We start from the raw sequence: 26,601 nt of genomic DNA on the forward strand, positions 1-26,601 counted from the left end.
TTATTATTATATTATTATATGATGCTTATTTATTTAATGATTTAAGAGACATTTGCCTAAACAAAAACAATCTTTCTTTGTTAGGCTACATCCAGAAGCTTTTTATTTAGATTATTACTAGCACATCTTCCAATTGGTTTTGTCAGAAATGTATATTTGCACCAATACAGCAAAGCCTTAGAAACAAGTAATTCTTAGGCTGAACGTGTTTTTCTTATTTTCTCTAAAACAGTGATTCTCTATGAGTGATGTTTGGCAATGATATTTTTAGTTGTCAGTACTGGGAAGAGGAGACAGGGCGTTACTGACACCTAGTGGGTTCAGGCCAGGAAGGCTGCTAAATCATATGCAATGCACAGAGGTGTCCTCCACAGTATAAAATTATCACACCCAAAATTTCAATAGCAGCGCTGAGGTTGAGAAACTTTGTTCTAAAGACCTGGCTCTGACCTAAGGATAAATACTGAATTAAAATGACAAAAGGAAAAAGTGGGTTAAAATTAGGTAATCAATAAATGTTTATTTTATTTGGGAAATCATTGCCTAAATTTCTAAGTTTAATATAGATACCAGCACACAACTTCCACTCCATCAATAAGACAATTTCATTATAAAATACTGCATTCCATTCTATACTCACTGGCAATAATGGTTAAGGGTTCCAAAGTAGATGATACAACTTAAATGGAAGAATAAAAACAAGCCTCGCTAAACCTGGGAGAAATTTTTTTCCTAAGGGATGACAGAGACAGAAATTGACAAAAGTGAAGAAAAGAAATAAGGTAAATGGAGAAATTTTAAAAAATGGATGAAAATGATAGTTTTCAATTTCTATAAGTAGAAATTGATTTTGGCATTATGCCAATGGCTGAACTGAAACAAAGCTAACCAAAAGCTCTAATTGTATTCTGTATGGTCACAAGAAAAAAACCCATAGTACTATAACCTGATCAAATATAAGATACCAGCTTTCAAGTAGTACCTACTATTAACAATCACAGTTTATGTTGTCATAAAAATATTGATTAGAAAGGGTGACTTTATACATTCTAAATCTTAATGCACTTTTGGAAGCCAAAAAATTGATGCTTCCTCCATCTACACAGAAAGAAAAACAATGTCTAACACATACAAAACACTATAAATGTGGAAATAGCACTATTTAAAACAAGCTAAGAAATATTTCTTGGCAGGTCTCTTCCTGCATCTGGATCTGACAGCCAAATTGTAAACCTATCAAAAACGAGTTTGTATAATGAACAGACACAATGTTAAACACTGCACTGCAGCAGCACTACTTTAATTAACATAATCCTGGTAGTGGAGAAGCAGAATTTTTTAAGCTTTCAGACAATATGCTGGCATCTAGCCTATGTCAAAAATCCAAGGCAGAGGTCCTACTTCCTCATTATCATATACCTTACCAGCCCACAGTGGTAACCACATTAGAAGCCTGCATTTCCATAAGCTCTAGACAGTTCTTAAAGGGGGGTGGCTCGGCTATCTGCATACTTGATGAAAACAAAACGAAACAAAAATATCCCCCTAGTCTTGCTCCTTTTTCAGAAAGAGACATAGGAGAAGAAAGAAGAAGGTGGTGAAGAATTTTAAATTTTTAAATATTTTACACTTTATATTTTTCTTCGGGACGGCCTCAGATTTCAAAATGAAAATGTTTTAGAGACATTAAGGTATGGGATACCTCAATGTACTTGATATATAGGCTTCTCATATACCAGTATTTTCCCTTTAAGAACCTGTAAATGATTATTTTCCTTAGGGGTAAGAAGTCTTTTCCCCTAGTACCTAAAGACTTTTCTGAAGCAGTTGAAACTCTCTTTCTAGTTGCTTTCATCTCCTTTACGGAATTGTTGACAGAGAAACAAGATAATATAGAAAAATCAGATGTAAGATGTAGCTTTGTTAGGTAGCCCCCAAAGGTAACAGCTTTTCAACCAAAGTAAAGAGGATCATTTTATTTTCCTGGTAAGCATAAAAACTAAAATCAGAATTCTTATTTCCAGAATACAAGAAGAATTTTTTTTTTCTTTGCACACAAACAAGCATGCTTTCTTTCAAACTGTAAATTAAGTAAGCTTTTTGACTGGTTATTCTAAAGAGTATACAGCTTACCCTGCAATCAATACTTAAAATCAGAAATAAAGATGAACTTAAAATGAACTCCTTGGTATGTCTTCATTTTCTACCCTAAAGCAAGTCAGATGATTTGTAGTATCTGTTACACGGAATTTTTTTTTTTTTTTTAGGCATCACCCGCACAATGTTATCCATACACCTCTAGGTTAACATACTAAACCAACTGGGGCTAATTAACTAGTTGGGCTACACAAGATCTTTTCTGCTTTTAATTACATTAACCTAATATGACTTGAATTCAGCAGACCAAAAACAAAACCACTAATTATATTAAGGGCTTCAAAGATGACTCAGATTGCTAACCACCAAAATGTCATATAATTTATCTCATTTCCTTTAATAGATTTTGTACTCAAAATCTGTGTTCCTTACTAGAAATATTATTTTTAAAATACATCCTAATAAATTAAAAGAATACAGATTTAGAATGTTAAAGAAATACATTTAAAATATATATATATATATATACATACGCACATATATATGATATGCATAGGTGTCATCATACCAATGAGAAATTGAGAAGTATTTAATTTTTATAATTTTCTAAAAGATTAAAGCCTCAGAAATGTTCATTTACAGTAACCTTGCTTGATAAGCAGGATTAATATGATGAGTAAAATTTTTAGAGCAGCAGGGTATAGAAATTATTTTTTCCTGAAAAACTTGATTCTTTACCACTGTTTCATACTATTTTGCAAAGTCAGTGACATAAGAGGTTTTGATTTATAGCCTAGTATATCATCCTTAAACAATTCAGTACTCTCTTTGGCCAGATTACCTCTTCATAGCAATGCTGTCAATTCTGCCTGGATCTTTGACCTACAGAACAGATATCAAGCTGTTGTGAACTAGAGAAGTATTTTGCATGAGTTTAAGACTTCTTAATGACAATGAGATTCAGGTACCCCAGATGGCCAGTCGTAGCCCCTGGACATTGTCTTTGGTGAAATAAAGTACAGGGTAGTTTTGGATGGTCCCTAAGGACTCTTTTCAAAAGAGACATGTAAAGAAGAGTCACAATAATAGCTTTTATTTCTTTAAAATTTAGCATTCATTCAACAACAACAATAAAAATAAACCAAAAAAGATACCTTGTTTGAACAGGGAGCAGAGAGAGGGAAAAGTGAAATAATACCTATTATTTGCAATCTGACTGCAAAAGTGTTATCAACCTTTAAATGTAAACAATTCAGATTAAAGAATATCTTCTAATATATACTACAGTTATCTTTAAAAACAATCATGCTTTATTGCATTCTAAATTAGGGAAAACACTGGTGGTAGCATAACTATATTGTACGAGTGCTAGACAAAGGATTGGAAAAAATACATGTCTCATAGTAATCAAAAAAAATTATAACCAAGTAAAAGATTCAAATCTTACACAATATCAAAGAAATTACAGTATTTCATATCTGGCAATATTTCTTGCTCATATCCCCAGATAAGTAGTTCAATAAGAATAGTTAATAGAGAAGTCATGTCTAGAATTAATTTTATGTTTTTACTAATTACAGTTTAATATCATATGAGGCACTTCACATTTCTGAATATACACATGAATAATTTTGTTGTTTCACTCTTTATTTTTTATCGTTAAACTTATAATGTAATTTTTAAAAATTAATTAATTTTTTATGGTGACATTGTTTAATGAAATCCAATCAGTTTCCGCTGTATACTTTAACAGTAAGGCATATATATATATATATATACACTGATATGTATACCATATATGTGTATATATATATACATATATATACACATATATGGTATACATATATATACACTGTGTGTTCACCTCCCATAGTTAGATTTCTTTCTGTCACCACATATTTGACTGTTTCACTCTTTAAAACCTAAATTTCGATGTAGTTTGTAATCAGGTAAAATTCAAATTTTCAATAAATATTTATTTTCAAAAATCACTGATATAAAACAATTTACATATCTACTACTCTAATTACCCATCAGTACTTTTTTTAAGAACAAATTTCAAGGAATTAATTTTTATTTATTTTATTTCTTTATACTAATCTTGTCACATAAAAGTAATTTTTTTGAAAATAATATCACATACCCATGAGCACAAGATTTCAAATTTAAGTCTCAAACTTAAATTTTATTTTAGATAAAGATACAAACAATAAACCAAGGTCAGCCAAATCACAGTTATTCCTCCTAGCTAACAAAGTTTATTATTATTTTTACATTTCATAAAGATTATTATCCCTCAACTAATTTTCTGAAAATTTTTCACCTCCCCTATTCCTATTTCATTCTGGTTCACAGAGACTTTAAACTGAGAGGAGGGAGAGGGAGAGAGAGGCAGGAGGAGAAGGGGGCGGATGGGAAAGACAAAATGAATTGTTTTAACTATTAACCACTCACGCCTTTTGATTACACATGATCTACTTCCATGCTGCTCATCCAAAGGCTGTTAGTTAAAGCTGCCATGTGCTTATTACCATATCATACTTTAATATTGACTTGTGACACAAACTTAAAGCAACTATACCTTAAAAAAGGGTTAAATGAAGAAAAATAGATTATATGCTAATATGTACTTTTTTTTTTTTTCAATAGGTTACGAAAATAAAATTAATTCAGTCAAACTTCAATCATATTGTAAAGAGTTTTCTTTCACCCGGGTTTTACTAATTCATTTACTTGTCCACCCTTATACAAAGCTCATTTCCTTTCTTAGAGCCTACTTAAAGTGTAAATAATGTTCTTGGGGTTTGCAAACAAAACAAAACAAAACAAAATATAACAAAAAGATACCTACATAAGTACATATTCATTATAAAGAAAATATGAAAATGACAACTTGAAAGCAATCAAATGACCATTCTACATTTTACTTGGTGACATTAAAAGGGACAGCATTACAAGGAGAAAACCATAACTTGTATGTCTTTCAACCGTTCTCTTGGGAGTGGAATTGAGAGGAAAAATAGGTAATTAGGATCTCTCCATTGGCGTTCCACATTTGCTTTGGTTTACATGCATAGAAGAGAATATGATCCAATTTCATTTGTTTGCTGGTGCACTCTACAGTACTATTTAAAAACCAACATGATTTCAGCCAGGAGTTTAAACACACTTGATCATCAGAGAGAAGCAACAAGAGACTCATGCAGAAATAGCAATTATCCCAGTGGGAACGCGTGGCTCTCTACACAGCTTGGTGAGCTGCCAGCTGAGAAACACAGGCCTGGGAGAATTTCTGCTTAGGACTATGGCAGCTGCATTTCTCTGTTATTTCCGTTTCTCCTACTATTCATGTCTACCTCATAATGATTTATAAATTGGTAGTTGGCTGTTTGCTGCTGCAGAAGCACACCCATGATAATATGATTATAGATTACATAGAAGAAGTGCTGTATTGCTAATTGCAGGTAAGTAGGAGCCACCCTGCAGAGAGACATAGTTAAGTTAAAGGGAGAGGATAATTTTCTTTGTGAAGGTATAAATTATTACCTTTCTATATCTATCTAGTTTATATTACCAGAGGACTTTTTCATGAATCCCAATTTTAATAAAGAATAATAGAAGAAACAGTCTCCTTAAAACACACCTATTTTGCTTGCTTAAGTGTAGCTCAAAGTCCACATGAAGATTTGAATTTGGCTATTTCTCCTGCACACCCATTTTGCTGAGCCAGTCAGTTGTGTAGCCTAAAGCAATTAACTGAAAAAGCCCTCTCTAATTTGTCGTATTCCAAACCAGGGGCAGACTGCTGACTGCTGGTGAAATGGAGAGCAGATGAAGCAGGGAAGACTTTTCACTGACTCCCCAGGTATCTGATTCCCAAGTCCTTAAGATCAGAACCTAAAGTGAATCAATCCCATAAAAAGGAGGCAATAAAAAAGTGGTTTTAGAAGAAAATAGCCTCTGTTATCTATCTCCTAAAAATAAGAAAATAGATTGACTCTTATCTCTATGAAAATTCTAGGTATGACAGGATAGTATTCTGCATGCATATGAAAAATTAATTTAGCTCATAGCTATTAAAGTTAATATATTCGTTCCTTCACAGGTCTTATGAAACAACGTCCTGCTGTTTTAAAGGTAAAAACAAAGTCTTATGGGCAATTTTCATTTCCTGCAAAACCAGGTTTGCTTTTTATCACCTCGTCCAACCATCTGGCTATAATCCTGAATTTACATATAGTCACTGTTAGGACAGCCTGAAAAAAAAAAAAAAATCAATGAAGGAATTACAACTATACTCTGGAAATAAAGATGATAAATGCTCTTAGTATTTGAGGGGAGAAAAGCTCATTTCCAAACACTTGGTTCTTTCAAGTTACAAGTACACCAGCTGAAAATACTATCCAAACAGTAAATCCCTTTTTTTCTTCCATGGATTCTTATGTTTAGCTCTTCTCTATAGTTTTGTTCTAGTGTGGGAATTTCTCTCACCACCAAATGCCTTGCTAAGATAATACCTTTTCCAGACATTGTGTATAATTTGTTTACTCTTGAAATTTAAATTAACTTATATTCTAAAAAAGACACATAACCATGACCAAGCCAAATCAAGGTTGAGTATGAAAGTGTCTTGGATTCAGAAATCGAAGAATTCCATAAATCCAATTTCTCAGATCTTGAAAAATCTGATAGTGTGCCTTCTATGTGGGTGTCGTGCTAGAGATTAGATATGACAAGCTCTTTGCCATCACAGAAATTATACTTTCTGTGGAAGGCAAGAAACATAAAATCAGTGTTTTTTTTATTTTTTTATTTTTTTTTTATTTTATGGACTTTACTTGTTTCTTAATCTTCTCACTGACTGACATCTCTCCCACCAGAAACTTTTCCACCACTTAATACTGAAACTTCCCAATTAAGTTTGTATGGAAGCAACCTAGAATTCACTCAAAATTCAGATTTAGGAGTAGAGGAATTCAAAACTCGGAGATCCTTAAAACTATTAATACTTTTTGCACATTTTCTATTCAGTATGTTTTTGTATTGAGCAGGGAACTGAACCTTTTATGTCTGAGAAAGACTGTCTCAAACAAATACCACTCCAAATGATATTCAAAATATTCTTCACATAGATCCCTCTTTTCTCTTTCATTTTCACAGATAGTAATAGAAATATAAAGCAGCCGGATGCATTTATTTTTATTTATTTGTCTATGAGTTAATGATGAAGTCTTAGGAAACAAGAGGAAATGCGTATGGATAATTTTGAAGCTTAATGTGACCCACCAAAGAGTTTGTTTACGCTCTAACTCAAACCTTTATTCCCAAGATTTTACTCTAGTCCTCACATGTATAAATTATCCAACTTGCTTTCTGTTAGGAAGTGTGCAGATATATTTGCATTTGTTTTAACATGTGCAGTGATGGGGAGTGGGATGTTATTATCTCTATCTTATCATGTGTCCCTTATGAAGTGAAGCATACATTAGCCAAATAACTGAGCTAAGTTCTGGCATAGTTTTGTATGTCTTCAATAAACGAGAGTGAAGCAACTGACCATATGGACATTTAATCTCTGACCCTGTTCTGAAGAGCCCTGACTCTAATCAATTAGGCTTGTCACTTACAAGTCTCTTCTTGCTCTTCTTCAATAGGGCAATTTAGGATTAAAATACCAAAGATTGGGAATGAATGTTTACTCCAATTTGTAGCTACTTTAGGAACAGTCTTACTTGTATAGAAACATAATAAAGAATATTAAATGCTTTTATTGATTTGTTTGCAAATTAAAAATGTTTATATAATTATCCTCTTAATTTCTTTACTTAATTTCAGTCATCTCTTAAAAAAAGGTTTGATATTTTAAAATTCATGTTAAAAGATTCTATTTTATATTGTCTTTTAAAAGACAAATTTAAATTCTGATTATTTTATTCCAAAATAATAAATTTAGATTCTCTTATGTTTCAATAGAAGTTTTAAAGGACTTAATGATTGTAAAAATCTAACACATTAAAAAAAAACTATATCCTAAGTGTAAAATGCCTTTGACAGCTTTTTCCACAAATGAAAAATACATCAGTGAATTGGTGGTAAATTTACTAACATATTTAAACAACAATCTGGATTATTATTGTTATAATTAATAACAAGTGTGTTGTATTGTCTGTCATGTGCTGTATACATGACATTGCTGCATATGTTATCTTTCATGTTTACAAGTCTCACAGGGGAGGTATATTTTCCTACTTTGAGATGAGAAAAATAAGGTTTAAAATGATCAGAAACATCTTCCAGATCATTTAGTAAGTATTTGGAGCTCCTTCTTTATAGATCTAAAGTAATGGTTATACAGAGTATGTTTTTTTGGACAGAAAAAAAGAGCTCATATGTTCCTTCCTTCTCACTTCACAAACTACAAATTAGGAACATCATGTAACTGTTTAGATCCTGAAACCCAAGGCTTGGGGAAGAAATAGGTGCTATTAGCGGATCTCCCTGAGTTAGATTGATGGTCTTCCTTCCATCATACTCTATATTTAAGCCTGAGTGATCTGGATATCCAACCTAAATGCCATTGGTCCATCTAGCTGCTAGTGGGGAAAAAATGTGCGTGTTTACACTTCACATGTGTATGTATTCTTTTTAAGAGATGTAGTTAGGTAAATTTTTACATTAGTTCCTACAGAGGAATGACTCTTCCCATATAAACATGCACTTATTACAATGGAATGTTTAAAACTTAAACAGAATATTTATAAGCTTCCTTAATAAAGATGAGAAAATACAACATGATCTTTTATCAGCATGGTACATAGGCAATATGATGATATGATACATCGAGGTGAGAGAAGAGTGACACCATAAATGTTAAAAGGCAAAGAAATAAGAAATAATGAATTCTTTAGTTAATTACACTTTATCCACTTCAGGAGACAAATTTTCACTATTTTCAGCCAGTATTACACAGATCAAGCTCAAGTGCTCTTGAAATTTTTTCATACAAGATAATGCTGACTTAGTCACGAGATAACGGTGACTTAAACATGAGCCTGTTTCTTGTGTGATCAGCCTTTAAAGCTTTGTGATAGCCTAGATTTGTAAGATTTAAAAGAGAAAACCTGTGTCATCTGTTAATAATTTTGTTAATGTGCACTAGATTATTTTACAAGTGTACAATTTATCATATTATCGAATTCTTCGGGTTTAAAAAGATAAAAATTGAAGTGGTCAGCTGTTACCGATAGTACCAATTAACACTTTTAAAGCAAGTAGGCTTTAAACAAAAGAAATGCGGAATCTGCATTAGATTAGAGACGACATCACCTCAGCATAAGACAGGGAATTATTCTTTAAGAGAACATCTAAATAAAAGTGATAATATGAAGAAGATAAATAGATAAGGTCAATCTTAGCCAATTATAAATAATGAAAAGGAAATCTAAACCCTTTTAAAGTCTTCAGATTAAAAATAATTTAAAATTTAAAATCTTAATTTGATTTCTGAATCTTGGGCCATGTTTTAAGGAAAGAATGCCTTGTGCAAACAAGTGCATTTTTGAATTTATGATTATTCTTTGAAATTACAATTCATTCTGCCTGTGGTAAACCGGAAAACAAAATATCTGGGCCACTGTGAACAAACACAAAAAATATAAGCAAAGAGAAAAGTAAGCTTTTAAAAAACAGATTTACTAAAAAGTATTCTGATATCATTTTCTCATACATTTTCCAAATTACAGGTAAGATTTATAAGCATTGTTTTAAGATAAATTTTAAAACTATATCTTTAGAGAAACATTTCATCTGTAATTAATAGAACATTGAAAATAAAATAAATTGGTTAGAATACCATCCTTGAAATCTGAAAAGGTTGTATTTTTAATTTGGCAAACTACTTTAACCTATAATTAAAGTGTTCCCAGACAGTGTTCCACTAGTCCTTGGCTATTTGGAGAAATTTAATGGCCTGATCGAATATATCAAATTGCTTAAAAAGTGAAGAAACACAGCTGCTTGAGGAGTATATATTATCAGGGAAAAACATAGGGAAAAGTAATATTTGTAAATCAGCTTTCTATGTTAGGATATCAAGCTTATCTGAATTTTCTATTATAGGCTTTGCCATCTGACCATGTGTGTTCATTTTGTAGTTATAATACTTCTTGTTAGTATACTGTATTGATAATTACTTTGAATTGTGAGTATAACTTTTTTTGTTGTTGTGATTACTCAAATTTCTGAGACATGTGCAACTTCTTATAAGATCTATTCTAATTAAGGGTCACGGATGCTAAAAAGCAGCATACATCCATATCAGGATTTGGTCCATGAACTTCAGGAGTTGGTGGAATTCCACCTGGAAGGCAGCTCAGGCAGATCTGCTAGGCATTCCTCTATGTCATCTAATGTTGCTCTGGCTGAAACTAACATTTGAGTGGGGCTGAATTTGGGAGGAAAATAATCAAATCTGTTTTTGAGGAAATCTATTTGGAAAAAAAAAATCAGAAGGCTAGAATCATCTCAAGAGATTAAAAAAAAATACGGACAATCAACATGTAACACAAAACAGGAGAAAACATAAATGACGTACAATATCAAAGCTCTTCAAGATTATTCTAATTTTTCACATTTGTTGAATTTTACTCATACTGAAGTTTATTACGCCACTTAGAGGGAATGTGAACATTTTTTAGTAAGTTGTTTCCTGAAGTCACCAAAGATTATTTGTTGGACTAGAAAATATTTAGCCTCTGCTATTTTATCTCCGCATCCAGACATACTTAATCCTCTCTGTAGGATCTGAGTCAGTTTGTATGGAATTTATAAGAATTTTATTAGCAATTGTAACTAGGTGTTTCAAGGGACCCAGACAAAAATGGGCATGTAGACTATTAATTATAAAACCCCCAAAAGATATATCTTATACAAATGGAGATTCGTATATAAAATTGATCAAAACATGATATATCACAACTATATCACTGTGTTCTTTTTCTTTTCTTTTCTTTTTTGGTCCACTATATGTCTACTTCAAAAGGGTTCTTTTTAATTCTGAAGTTAAAAATCTCTGGTCTCTCATCTCTCCAAGTTATTACTATCAATGCAGAATGAACATTAGCTGGAAATCAAGACAAGAATCCTTAAAATAACATCTTATAATGAGGTTGTCACTGATAATCCTCAAAACACTTACACTGCTCTGGTTTGATTTTTATAATGATCCTGATAAATAGCCAGGAGAGATATTATCTTAATATTTTCATCAATTAAGAAACTTGACCAAGGTCTAATTATTAGTGCAGACATAAGAGATCTTCCCAAGATGACCATAAATTAAGTTTAACACACTACGTAAATTACTGTAATTTATTTTTATTTTTTGAATGAGATTTTAAAGCTACTTCAGATAGACAATTACTAAAGATGAACTTAGATATGTTCTTAATAACATACTTGATAAAGCAAAAATATGCACAGAATTATTAATCAAATTTATGCAACGTCACGTTTGTACCCAATGCATAAATAAGCAGGGAAATTTGTTAAACCCTATATATTGAAAATACTACTTTCTATACTGATACTAAGATAGGAAATAATGAATTTAGGATACGAAACAAGTGACAAAACTGTATGAGAAGAATCCAGGAAAACACTTTACCTGTGGATTTTTTTGTTAGGACATATCTTCATCAAACTTTGTACTGTTTTAGAGGGTTGATCAGGGCTAGCTTAAAGAATGGTGTTGAGAGGTCTGGCTCTTACACCCAATTCATAGCACAGATCCATTAAGTGACTCAGGGCAAATCACCTTCCCTGGTTTTCTGTTTCTTCTTAAAAATGAAGGGGCTTGCATATTCACAGTCTCTCTAGTTAGCTCCATCTCTAAGATTCTGTGAGTATCTGTAAGTCACACTTACAGAAATATGTTTACTCACATAATTAAACTGTGTAACATATCTTCCTTCTCTTACTGTTAAGCCAATGAAAACCCATGCTGCAGAAAAAAGAAATGGTGTGGATGACACCTCCTTCTCATTTTATAGGAGAATAAGAAAATAAATATATAAGTATATATAGAAATACAATCAACTATGTTAGGATTAGCAACTTTAATAGAGTTCTGGGTATGCTTAAAGACATTATTTTGATTTACATTTCATTTATTTAACATTTTCTCAAGAAATATGTATTTCTTGAGAATATGAGCTTCTACCATAAGACAGACACAGGGAATAAGTTGGCCTTTATGTGTCTTATGTATGTTAGATGAGTAATGTATAAATAATGAGCTGCAACAGCTTAAAAGAGAAATAACGAAAGGAAAAGGGACATATAACAGGAAAATAAAAAGTGGGTGTGCAGAGTGGGGTTTTGCAGAAGGCTCCATTGAAGAAGTTGCCTTTAAACGTTGAAACTTGAAAAACGAGTGAATTAGACAAAGGGGGTATAGAGAGAATAGCATATGCAAAAACTCTAGTAATTTGGCTTTTTAAGCTTTTGGTATCCAATCTTTTAAATGCACGTCTAACACACAAATAATAAAAAGCCATAGCAACAACCAAATGCTCACTGGAATTATGTTTATAATTATATTGTCATCTAAAGTAATTTGTGTGTTAAAACTGAGAATGCATTACTTTATTACAATCTTTTCAAAAGAGTACTTGGACTTCATAAGCAAGTCCAAAATGTTTGGCTTTCATTTTTCTAGTTTCAGTGTCCAAACATGATTAGTATATGTGTAATTATTTAAAGAGAATTACAAGTTTTTGGAAAGGTTCAGGATGTTCCTCAGGAAGATTAACCAGCCTTCCTCAACCAGCATAGCTCATTTGAATCACAGCATTTCTCAATAACCCCAGGAATTGTACATAACTAGAACTGTTTTGGCAACACAGGGGAAAAGTCATTTTATTATACACAGTGACTATCTTAGGGCATTAAGGCTTAATTCTCTTGTAGAATCTCCAGTTCATTATTACATTGAACAATAAAGGTGTACATAGGATCCAAATTAGTTTTCTAATATTGGTATTAGTCTAAACACTATTTATTCATAATATTCACCAATGCTAAATATTCATGGTGAGTCTGTAAAACTGGAAATTTTCTCACAGTCGTGAATCAGCTATAGATAGAACTGATTAGATGAGATATAAATGCTGAATCTCTTTTCATATACATGTAAATAGTTTTCTTTTTTATTTGGAAGAGTTGAAATTGCTGTGACACAAACAGTTCCTGATTTTCCTTTTCCGTCACGGTTTTGATGACTAAATACACTCAGAGTTCAGACAGGTACACAACCAACAATAATAACAAAAACACCTGGTACTAAGCGGTATAGAGTGTGTCACCATTTACGGTGACATTTGACATGTATTTTCTCACTGGATTCTCACAATGACACTGTGAACCAATATAGGTATTATGAGACAATTAATTTCACAAATGGAAACAATGTAATTTATAGAGATCAAAATGTCCACGAGATCACACATTTAAAAGGTGTTGAAGCCTGAAGTTACAATGTGGTCTTACAATGTCTAAGATTGTTTTATTCTACTAATCCACTGTTTTTCAATCACTAAATTTGAAAATTAATAGTCCATAAATATTCTCTTATACTCATTTTTTCATTCTGTGATTTATATTATAGAATTTATTTAACTTAAATTTAAATCATGGGTAACATTTTTTATTTCTTAAAAAAAGATAAAATATATAATGTTTATGACTAAGTAAATGGACACAAGAAAAATCCTGGTTCACTATACCGGTTTCCTTTGACCTTCATGTAACAGAACTATATATTTATTTCACAGGTACACAAATTTAACTTCTTAGGAAAAAAGGGCTCTATGACATCAGCTACATTAAGTATGTTGATTTCCTCTAGGGGAGGAGAGAGGAAAAGGAAGCAACAGACATTGAACAATGAAAGAAATTGGAAGACCAGAGGAGAGCACTAATCGAAGGAAGGGAGAAAGAGCAGATGGCGGAGGAAGGAGACATGTGGGAATTTGGGGAAAGGAAGCAATTGGCAAGGAGAAGGCTAAATGCCAAATTTGCAAAGGATCTGGAGGACACTGGGGGTTTGATGGGATGTGAGTCAGCTGCTTTTTACCGAAATATCTCACCAACAAGAGCAATCAAAGAAACCTATAAAGACACACAGGAAGCAGAAAAGGACTGGAAAAAGAACTGATGACATGTTGCATTTTAACAATTGTACCTCTTTACCGTGGGAGAAGGAAGTGTTAAATAATTTTTGTATGTATAACTGAATCTTTCTCCTAACCTCATTCATAATGTTCTGATCCTTAATTTACTTACGAAAGAAATCATATACTTAAATTAAAACTCTTTTATTTATATTTAACTACTTTTTACTTACCTTGTATGAATGCAATTTCTCATTCATACATAAATCAATTCCTTTAAGCCATCTAGGCTTAGGGTAACCAACTGTCCCAGTTTTCCCAGAACTGAGGGTTTTTCCCCAGGACTAGGGATTTTCAGTGCTAACACCAGGATAGTTCCCAGCAAACCAAGACGGTTGGTTATCCCATCTAAGTGAAACCTTAAGAAAATGCTACTAACTAGGCTTGCTCATTATGTTAAAGCACATTAATGATATGAATTTTTTCCCATATTTTCCAAAGAAGAATGAATTAAATCTTAATATAATTATGTGATAAATAGATGAAATTGACAATAAAATGGTTTCTAATTGGACTGTGGTTTTGATGAAAATAAATAACATAATAAAATTGTTTCCCCATAATCCAAATTTTTTTTTTCAGTTAAGTAAAATAAAGTCTGTAAGACAGATAGAATATTCGTAGCTTGCTATATTGAGGACAGATAGAAAAAAGAATAAAAAAATTCAAGGTACAGATTATCTCAAGGAATAACTCAAGTCATTCAAAATGCTTATGTTACAAAGTCATATACATAGAAGATGGAAAAAGTATCCGTTATTCACCTTTAAATTTTAGCTTAAAAGCTAAGAATTTCAAACATGAAAAGATGAACATCTTTTAAGCTCTTCTTTTAAACACTAAAATAAAATTATTCACGATAAATGACAGTCAAAAGTTATTATAAAGAAACTAACTCTAGAATTTCAGAATTAATTCAGGTAGATCTCACTATTTACAATGTATTGTTATTGTGTTAGTTTTTACCATATGTTATTGTACCTATACAAAACTCCATCAATATTTCCTTAAACTCAATTTTCCATTCAGTACATATTTTCTCAGAATTGCTTAAATTTTGAGCAGTAACTTTTGAAATGTATACAGTCGATATTAGAACTTGGCTAATCCACAATTTTGACAATTAACTATAAAGCTCATTCAGTTGAATCATTCAATGATTCAGGACAGTTTTTAAATATACACTGACTTTCCCTAAATGCCAAATGGTGAACAATTATTTATTATTCTCTTTAGGCAATCTCCTAATGCTTTTTAATATTAAGACTTCTGTGTCCAAAATAAATAATTTTAGTTTGTCTGAGCTATAACTTTTGGTTGAACTTGATCATTTCTAAGTCATCTTTTATTAAATCATTAAATTTCAAAATTTTATAGATCTTTGCTATGTTATAGTTTTCATTACTGGACAAAATATAGACTAAATCTCAAAAGTACCAAACATACTTTCAAGACAACCATAACATCTCCTGTGTGAACTAACCTATCTAGACCCTTGCAAACTTAGAGATAATATTTCATTAATGGAAACTAAGAGTTGCTGTCATTCGGATTTGAAATTTGCATTGATAGCAAATTACATATGTGACAAAATGTATAGGACCAAATAAGAAATGTTTTAAGTGAACAAAAGCCAGTTGCCCCCATAATTATACCTCTAGACCATTTGAAATTAACCACTGTATTAGCGAAATTATGGTATTTATCCGACAGGGTTGTTATCAAGATTAATTGAGTCAGTATATACAAAGGGTTTAGAATAAAGCCTGGCACATATTAAGTGCTACATTAAAGGTTTACTATTATCATCTCTTCCCACTCCCTTTCCCCTTCATCTTTCTCTCTTCTCCTTCTCCTTTTCCTCCTTTTATCCTTTTCTCCTCCTCCTCCTCCTAATTCTTCTCCAGGAGACTAAGCTGACTGCTATAAGTAGCCATAATGGAAAAAAATGGCTTTTGAATTTTTAAGGGGCTTAAATGAAAAAATATAAAGCATGTGGTACATGGCAGGGACTTGAAATACGATAGCTATTGTTATTACTGCATACTGGAGTAGTAAAATGTTGGTATCCCTGCAATAACCATTTCTAAAACTTGACACATTTGTTTGAAAAATTTCAGATTGAAAAATGGAGTGGTTATTTTTCAATTTGTTTTCATGATAGATAAGCAGAAGTGTTTGTAACATTCCATAAACATTTATTGTATATTTATTATGTTCCAGGTATTGAGAATTTACTATTGTTTCTATAAATATTCATTTACTAATCCAAATCAAAATATCTAGTCATAAATCATCAGATCTCATATAGAAACACATGTAATTGTCATTTTGTTTTATTAAAATAATGGTATCGATTTGCTATCCCAATTTATTATATGCTGAGGTAAACTATTTAGCCACTGTTTTGTTAGTTATCAGCTAGGTACTATTGAATAGCTTAATATTTTAGTTTATGAACACATTTCTTTTTATGCTTATATTAATTAATTAAATAAGTTTTACTTACAAGCTATCTTTTATGAGAGATTGGCTATATTTTCTTCTGTCTCTATGCCTGCAATTCCTATAGCTACCACCAAGAGGATACTCACCTCCCAGAGACCCAAAAGAAAGATATGGGAAACTTATCCCTCAGACATTGTGCAAGCGTTTGTAACTCCAAAAACTGTTCTAATTTGTAACATACTTTAATTTTCACTAAGATAATAATATTAAAATCACTTAGGTCAATAAATATAAAATAAGTGACAATTTTTAAAATAAATTTAGTACTTTTCCATGTTTTTCTATCAGTAACTTTCTCTTCTCTTATCACCAATGACTATTCACTCCATTCAGATCCAAAACCATACTAAATTTTTTTCTTGGGACTTTTGGAGTCTGTTTGGCAGCTTTTATTAAACATAATCCTGTTATTGACCATCTTCATTCAAAATTAAAGTATTTTATAATCTAGGAACATATTTGTGATATCTACTTTCGAACATATTTACCTTTTTAATTCAAGGGCAATTTTAGTTCTTATACTGAACAAATTTTTTTTCTCTATTTAGCATTACATTTTTTTCTTCCCAATCTTAATTTTCTCAATTTTACAACTTATAAAATAATTTTGAATGTTAAATACAATATTTCCAAAATGTGATGTAATGAAATAAAATGTCTATTGTTCTTTGTCAGATATGTCTGAATGTTGTTCTACATCAAAAAGGAGTCGTTGGCCCTCTGATTCATCTCTCTATGAGAAAATTTCATTTATTAATTAATAATGGTTATGACTAATTCTCAGACATTTGAAGTAAATCTATTTAATCAATCCTGCCATTTCAACTACTTCTATTTCTAACTCTAAATATTTATGTTTAGGAAAAAAGAAAAGAAAGGACGAACACTAGAGACAAACATCATCTAAGGCCTCCTTCAAATTATTCTAAGAAATATGTGCCAAAGGAGTTCTAAAAGATTCTCCTGTCAGTTAGGAAAACATGAAAATGCGATTTACATATTCCTGGTTTATAATCATTATAGATCTAAAATTTGGCTCAGAATCTAGGTCAATGTAAAGAGAAATGACAACATCAAAAAATACAGGTGCAGCTACAATTCAATTACTATTTCCCCTTTTTTGTAGGATGTGTCTTTGTTCTCACAGCTGGGAGAGTCATACTTTACATTTTCAACAAAGAAAGCCACCACATTAAAGAACTCTAGAAATTCCTATGACCAGAACTGTAGCAATAACCGTGCAATCTTCACTTGCCTTTCATAAAGATATTGCATGCTTTAATTTCTGTTCGTCTATACTCAACACATTTGGCAAAGTACATTAACAATAGAAATGAAAATAGTCATTTGAAAACACAGCTTAGGAAAGAAGACACACATAAAATATCTAAAAACCAATATCTCTTAAGAATTTACAAAATAAAAAAAAAACTACTTTAAATTTTTGAAAAAATAAAAGGATTGGAAATAATGTCAGGCATTCTGTTTCTGTTTTAACTTTCTGTTTTAATTACTCAATTTTAGTTTGCCTAAAGGAAGAAAATAAAACAAAACCAATTATGATCTAAATTTTAAACACAAACTGTTGATTTTTAATCTATTCATTTCCCTGCATATATAAATGTGCTTTTTACCTCTAGTGTTTTATCAGTTTAACAGTCATAATTTATATAAAACACACAGATGGTCTCAGAAATAGTAAAAGTTTCAGATGTTACGACTTCCTAGCATATGGAACATTACCATGAATCATCACTTTGGCAGCATCTAAATGATTTTGAAATTATTTATACATTAACATCTTGGCATCATTTCATAGTTATAAGTTGTTACAACTTTAAATTGTTTAATTTCTGATCGGTGGCACTTCTTGTAATATTGATTCTAAACTACTAATATGTTGGGGAACTGGTACTTTTTAATTACAGTATACCATCCTCTAGACAGCAGAAGGTAAACAAAGATCCTACAATAAATTAAACATTTTGGCATAAACCATAATATTTTTTTCTAATTCATATATGACACAATAGGATGTTCAAAGGCTTTTTAAAAAAAATCAAATTTACCATAGTGGATTTAAACTGTTAACGTCACAAAAAATGCACAAATACACATAAAACAAAAACTTTCTGGTAAATTCCATTTTCTTGTTTTTAAATAATATGTACGTGCTGATGACTCCCATTTTCATCAGAACAGGCTACATTAGTCTGTGGAAAGAAATTCTCTGTGATTTAACACAACAAAGATTTATTTCTTATTTGTTCTATGTGTCCATCATGAGAAGACAGAAGAGTGGGGTGGAAAGTTTTGCTACACATGACTCAGGGGCCCAGGCTCTTTGGGTGGCTTCCATGTTTGAGCTGTACTACCTGAAACATGCAGCCTTCTTGAATGCCACGTGGGAAAGAAAGTGCTAGAGGCACACTTGGTAGCATTTAATTTTTACTCACAGCCCATGAAGCTGAACTAGTCAAATTGGTCTGCCCAACAGCAAGGAAGCTGGGAAGTAGAGTCTTTCATCTGCCCAGAATGAGGGAAGGATTGCACGATAATAAGTACTTGTTATATCTACCTCAACTCAATTTTTTCTGCAGGCTTAACCTCAACTCTGAATTTCTGAGTCATGTTTCCAACTGCCTCTTTGAGATTTACACATGAATATCTAATAAGAATTTCAAAATTACAGTGTTTATAACTGAGCACTTGATACCTTCCACCCCAAATTTTCTCCTTCTACAATTAATGGCATCTCAGTTAATGGCATCTCTATCTTTTCGGTTGCTCGGACCAATCAAGTAAGGCAATCCTCGACTCGTCTCTCTTTCTCACTAGCCATATCCAATCTTTTAGCAAATTATGATGGCTGTTGCTTCACAGCAGATCCAGAACCTAACCACTCCTCACTAACTCCGATCCTAGTAGACTGGTCCAAACCACTATTTTCCTCCTGCCTAGATTACTGCAAAAGCTCCCAGCATGTCTCCCTGCTTCTGCCATTATTACCCTTCAGTGTGTTCTCAAGACAGCTGAGGATTCTGTTGAGAAATCTCTGAAGCTTTACACCTCACTCAGGGAAAAGACAAACTATTTACAAGGCCTATAAGATCTGGCTAATTGTTACCCCCAATGCTACCTCTTCCAAATCTCAACTTTGCTCTCTCTACTCAACCAACATTGACCACCACTTTGCTCCTTTTTGAATATGTTAGGTATGTATGTCCTGCCTTAGGGTCTTTAAACTTAGTGTTTGGTCTGCTTAGAACATTTTTCCCGATTCCCGTATAGTTCTCTCCCTCGATTTTTAGATCTTTATGTGAGCATTCTCTGCTTATCCTATCTAAAATTGAGATCTTACTCCAATCCTAATCAATGTCTACTCCTTTACTACTTCATTTTTATAGTGCTTATTATAGTGTAACATACTAGATATCAGTATCTATTTTGCCTTTATATGTATACTCAGTCACAGAATATAAACTTCAGAAGGGTATTTACTGATAGCTATTTAATACTGTATTTCTAATACTGAGAATTTTATCATGTATTTGTATTACACACAAATAGGTAATCAGGGAAGACATGAAGGAGATGAATAATAATGGTTTCGGTATGTTTAAATCATTAGCTCAAGGAAATGGGAATTAAAAATAATGATCTTTAAATGTCTTAAAATATGTTTTTAAGAGAAAATATTATCTTCATTGTGCATAAATCTAAAAGAGATGTTATCACTAATAAGAGAAGCTTTTGTTTCTGTACTCCCCATTCCCCTGTCCTCTGGACTCCATTTCCCAAAACCAGTGTTTTCACAAATAGTTTACTTTGTCATTAGACTTTTCAGCACCTCTTAAAAGTAGAGCTAGGTTATTCTTACTCCAATTCTTAGAATTATAAAAATCCATTGAGAGACTCATTCTAATTCAGATCAGGAAAAATACTTGATTTTCAAGGTCCTTAAAACCTTGTCTACTGCAATCTTCTCTATTTTTTACACTATTTCATTCTCATGATAATCTACTAATTGATTGTTCACAAATAGTGCAAGCATTTACTAGGAATTCGTGGTCTGTGTTATAACTTTGTTCTTATACACTTAGCACACACACTCTCCTGAGGAACTTTTAATCTTGGACAATGAATTCACAATAGACAGAGAACGTGTGCAGAACAAAGAAAATAATAAAGGGAGATACTGTACAATTGTAGAATCAATGAGAGCTCAGTTATTAAGATGCTTTAGTGAACTCCTTACAAGATAGAAAATATGAAGAAAAAAATAAGTCACAGAATCACTGATGTCAAGAAGAAAATGCATATTACTACAGAGAGCATGCTTCTCTCCTTGTATCACAATAGGAATTTGAAATCCATTAATCCAGTCAACACAATTTTATTTTGGAATGAGTAAATCCATCACTGCCTATCATTTAGATAAGATTTTATTTTTCAGAAACAGTATTGAACTCTATAGAACAGAAAAACAATTTAAAAAGTAGAAAGAGAAAAAAATCCTGAAGTAACTTCAGAGGTCTTCTGGAAACATATATGTTACTGATTTTGTTTTTTTACAATTTTTACTGTAACACATGGAAATGTGATATGTCCTGAGTTATGATAATAATTAAGTCACACATAAAAGTGTTAACTTTAAGACATTAACCTAGAAATTATAGTTTTCTTTTACTACTCTCTAAACTGACATGAATTTTTCTCACTTATTTTCATATCAATACTGAGAGAATTAAACTATATTTATTTTAAAAGAAAAATTAAAAATGGGATATAATACAACCATTTATTTAAAAAAAAAAACACTTTTTCTCTTTCTTTGGTGAAAATACATATGGTTAGATCTATAAATGTTCACCACTGCTGAATTAAATACTCACAGTTATTCTTTCATCTTTATCATCCAATGGAGAGCCATCTTTCTTCCACGAAATGGTAGGTTCAGGATGGCCTCGTGGAGGCTGGCATTCCATCACTGCAGGCTCCCCCACTGCCACCATGACATCGGAAGGATTTTGTCTGAAGTCATCCCGCAGTACTGCAGCAACAAAATTAAATCATTATACTCAATAGTGATATATACAGTCCTTATCACAGAAATTCAGCAAAAGAGACAGTTATAATAAACTACTACTAATAGCAACCTCAACGCATTTTGGAGAATTTATGTCTATATACAGACATATGCAATTCAATAAAAATATCTGACATTCGATATACACAACAGGGATAATTTGATATTTTCATAGACCAGTGTGCAAGTGTATTTTGCTGCTTAGTGCCTTAAGTTAGATGGTTAACATCTAACTTAACTTTAACTTGCATTTCTTTTCTGCAAACTGCCTACATTTTCTCATCCCTGTGCTAATGAATATAACTGAATCCTCCTTTTACTTACACGACACACTGGGATGATGCTTTCTATTATTAAATGAATTTACAAAATCCTATATTTTTCTTTTGCAATTTTCTACTTTTCCTTCCTCTATACCAACTAAATATGTGCATACATCTGAGTAAACCTTAATATCCACTCAAATAAAACTGGTTTTTAATCTGCATATTGAGACAACTTGGATACACTATGACCATGTGAACACTTAGAAAATGCTACTTCAAAGAGAAGACTTATGTCCTCGTCTTTAGAAAGAAAAGTAAAAGGAAACAGAAAAGGAAATATGATCACATCACACTGCTGTAATTCTAACTTCGATTAATAAGATACATAGACACAAAAGGTAATCCCTGTTGAACTGCTATTACTGCATAATAAAAAAACAGAGTATAAAGACTTTCACTATTTATAAACTTATGTTACGATTAGGTGTTATGACTATACCACAAATAAAATATAAAGTTTATAGAAAAAGCAAATGAAACTGACCTTAACAGTGTGCGCCTTTACAGGATCATATTATTAATCTAAGATAATATCTCTGAAAATTTTTAACAACCTTGCGAAATGCAAAAGTAAAATACTTTTCAAATAAAAATAAATAATTCGCACAATCTTTCTACTTGGTGAGCTTACAACCAATTGTAACATGATATCTTATTTACAAATTTAGATCATATTTCAAATAAACCAATGACTAATAAAATGTGTTTCAAAAATATCAAAGGTCTAAGTCAGATAAATCAAAATTTCTTTCCAATTTACTATATTATTTGAGTTTTTCAGTATATAATGAAAAGCTAACAAAATGTAATCCATTAAAGATTGTTGCTTAGATAACGCTCATGTAATTATTTTTGCAGCTGTAAAGCATAAAACTCTAGTATTGCCTATGGCTACAGGCAACTCTACATGCAGTTATGAATTTAAGATTTTTTTCTCTTTTCTATTAAAGCAACTTTTCTTCCTTCTTCTGAACATTTCTTTTTGGGAAAAAATAGTATGCGTCACATTATAAAATGATTTGAACTTTTAGTTAAATTATCCAACTTTCTTAAATTATATGCACATTTAAATAATTAAAAATTGAATTCAAATGATTGACAGTATCTTGGCAGAAAAACCAATGACATCCATATATATTCTCAAATATGAGAAATACTTTTTGAAAAAATACTTTTTGAAAAAACCTTTTCTCTAGCATCCCTATCAATCAAAGTGTATATTTTGATAATACAAAATAAAATAGATAATATGAAATTCTAAAATCTGTAACTAACTTTTGAAAAGATTTAATATTAATAACAAATGTAATATATTCTAGATATCACCTAGAATGTTGATAAAACAAACCACTAACCATTCTAATATTTATTATATTTTTTCCATATTTATGTAATTGTTTCTCATTTACAGGTTGGTATATGTAATTTGGCTCAACTGTTTCTTCATGTTTTTCATTCTGTACATTATAAAAGAGCATACACTTCATTGAATCTTTTAATTTCCTGAAAATATTGTCTAAAAAAGTGTTTAACTAAAAGTTATCCTTTAAAACAAAACAAAACATATAATCATGTATCTTTCTGAAAAGCTAGATATCAATTTTAATACAATTCTCAGAATAAGTAACCATGTTTTCAGGAAAGGATTCTAAAATTCAGTGGCGACTTTGCAATCTATTTTGATGATGTTGAGAAGTCAGAGGCAAAGTGGAAAAAAAAATGTTAGAGAAATTTTTTCGAGTATTACAGAGAATTTAATATTTGTAACAAACTCTTAATGAGCCCTGCGGAAAATTTTAGAACTAAATAAAACATAAAATTATGAACAGGTAGGGAGGGGTCTTTGACAACATCTATTCCATCTCCTGAAATAGAGGCAACTGACTCCTGAGAAACATCATTAGCTTGTGTTAACTGTCAGGAAGAGATTGGAAAAAACATAGATCCCAATTTCCAATACAGTGATCTTTTTGTTTTTTAAACCATGTCCCATTTTACTGTAAATGCAATTCTCCTATCTAATCCATTGTATTTCCAACAAATCCACTTCATTATTGCAGAAGGCTGGGTGTTCAGTGATCCTACATCGGGGTACTGCAATTTCATGATTACTTAGTTTTGGTAAGGCTCAAGTGCTCCTAAAATTAATTTTGTTCCTTAATCATGTGGTGAACATCTGTGAACTAAAATGCTTTCAGTTTCATGAATCACAGAATCTCAGTGTAGTTAAGGGCCTGAGCGATGTGTGATACAAACTTTTTCTTTTGGAAGTTAGTTAATTTAAGCCTCTTTGGGAGGGGAGAGGAGCACATCATATAGATAATAATGATGATGATGATAACGTTAGCAATAATAATAATAATAATAACAATAATGTTAGCAACAGCAGATGTTTATTGAACATTTACTACGTAAAGAACCATGCAAGTACCTACTCGTTTAGTCCTCGTAACAAGGTTATGATAAAGTGAATTTATTCATTTCATTTTATGAATGAAGAATTTGTAAATATTTAGCAGCAAAGCCAGAACACGGATCTCCAGTCCACCAAGGATTCTTCTCTATCAACTTGCCTACCTATCTGGTTTTATCTTGACATAATGTTCACAATTCTAAATTCATGGTACAATTAACATTTCATCCTTTTTCCATTAGAAAAGTTGAGTAAGAAACGTCCCTTCTGAAAGTGAGCTGGCTGTCTTTGAATATATTCTGCATTCTTGTATTTTCTCAGATGTTTCCATTTTGGAAGAGTCCACTTCAAACTTTCAGTGGCATGTTAAGAATTACAATTCATCATTCAGATTATGTATGATGTGCTAACTCTTCTCAATGATTCTGCTTTATTTCAACAACAAAATGACTAAAAATAAACTGCACAGTAATAAGTGTTTTAATTAAATATGGGCACTTTAATTAGAACTGGGTATCTCGGGAAAAACAGAGGAAGATAATATGCAGCCCTGGGATTTTTTTTTCCTATTTAAAAGACTACACTTTGTCAATGAAATCCTGCAGCAAATAGTAGTAAGCTGTCAACTGTGGAAATTAAAAATAATCAATACAATCCTTTCAAAATAAAGTATACTAGAGGAAAAATAGATGAAGAAGTATATTCCCAAAGGAAATTAATGAAGTATATTCTCAAAGACACTTTATAGAATCAGTAACAGCAAAAATCTGTTACAAAGTATCACTTAATGCTTTCAAAATTACTAATAACTCACCTAGTCTTTAATTTTGAGTAGGGAATATATTACTCACTTCTATGATACTTTTAATTCTCTATCTAAATGCCCATTTACATGCTGACATAAAGAAATGTTATCTAATTTCAAATTACCATTCTTTCATTCAACACATTTGTACTGAATATATATTTTGTACCTGGCACCTATGCTATAACTTTGGCATTTTCCTTGCAGTGAAGTTTACATAAATGCTGATGTCTATCAAGAAACAACATCAATCTTCATCTTGTCAAAAAATGACAAAAGGGTTTTATTGTAGTTATTTTGTATTAAGAAATATGTTTTGGGGGCTAGATAAAAAAGTATATCATAAAGGCTTTTAGAAATATTTGCATTGCCACCAGTAAGCTCACAACATTCTCCAGAAGAGCAAAGTGTTATCTGGGATACAGATGTATTCAAAATTCTTTAACATTTCTTAAAATAAATAATAATTTCAAACTTTTTAAACCATTCCAACAAAAAAGACGGATGTACAGAAATATACCTTAGCCTGTTGAAAACTAAAATGATAACATGTAAAATAATATTCCATGAGGTATTATCCACATATGACATCATCTAAGGCTAAGAAATTTGATTTTTAAAATGATGCATGCAAACATCAATTCTATATAAATCTATAATTTAATCATGACTGTTTCCTAAAAATACATATTCACTTTTTAAAATCTGACAGTGAATATATCTATGAATGCTCTTCAATAATTATGTCATCTTCTATTTAATGTTTTTTTTATATAGTATGCAACATTATTTTTAAACCTTAAATTATGCTGCGGTTCAAATCTTGGAAGAAAATATGCTAGTAAAAGCACTTATTTTCTTAACTACTAGAGCTTTGAAGATTTCACAAACCTCTTATGCACTACCCTAGGAAAGTGGTATTTGTCCCCCCAAAATTATACCTTCTGAAAAGTTATATATTATAGATGAATGTTAAAGATCACTCACCCTTAACATGAATTTAAACCACTACAAATAGAAGGAGAAGCTATTACCAGAATAAAAGTAATTAATAACAATTTATTTGTTTCTTAAAGTAACATATGATGCAGCAGCAAGCTTATATAAACAGTCATATGCCTGTGTTCTGCTGG

At 31.4% G+C, this 26,601-nt stretch overlaps 1 protein-coding gene across 4 annotated transcripts in view; it reads right to left on the minus strand.

Annotated features, from left to right (window-relative positions):
- The window catches only part of ROBO1 (roundabout guidance receptor 1), a 385,827-nt gene that overhangs the window by 118,184 nt on the left and 241,042 nt on the right, over nucleotides 1–26,601 (minus strand). For all 4 annotated transcript variants that reach the window (XM_006926234.3, XM_015600202.2, XM_015600203.1 and 1 more), the window contains exon 3: nucleotides 21,731–21,888. In XM_006926234.3, the coding sequence (XP_006926296.2) occupies nucleotides 21,731–21,888 (158 nt within the window). The remainder of the gene's footprint in view (nucleotides 1–21,730; nucleotides 21,889–26,601) is intronic.

Source organism: Pteropus alecto, unplaced genomic scaffold, assembly GCF_000325575.1.
Source record: "Pteropus alecto unplaced genomic scaffold, ASM32557v1 scaffold239, whole genome shotgun sequence".
In the NCBI taxonomy this organism is placed as follows: domain Eukaryota; kingdom Metazoa; phylum Chordata; class Mammalia; order Chiroptera; family Pteropodidae; genus Pteropus; species Pteropus alecto.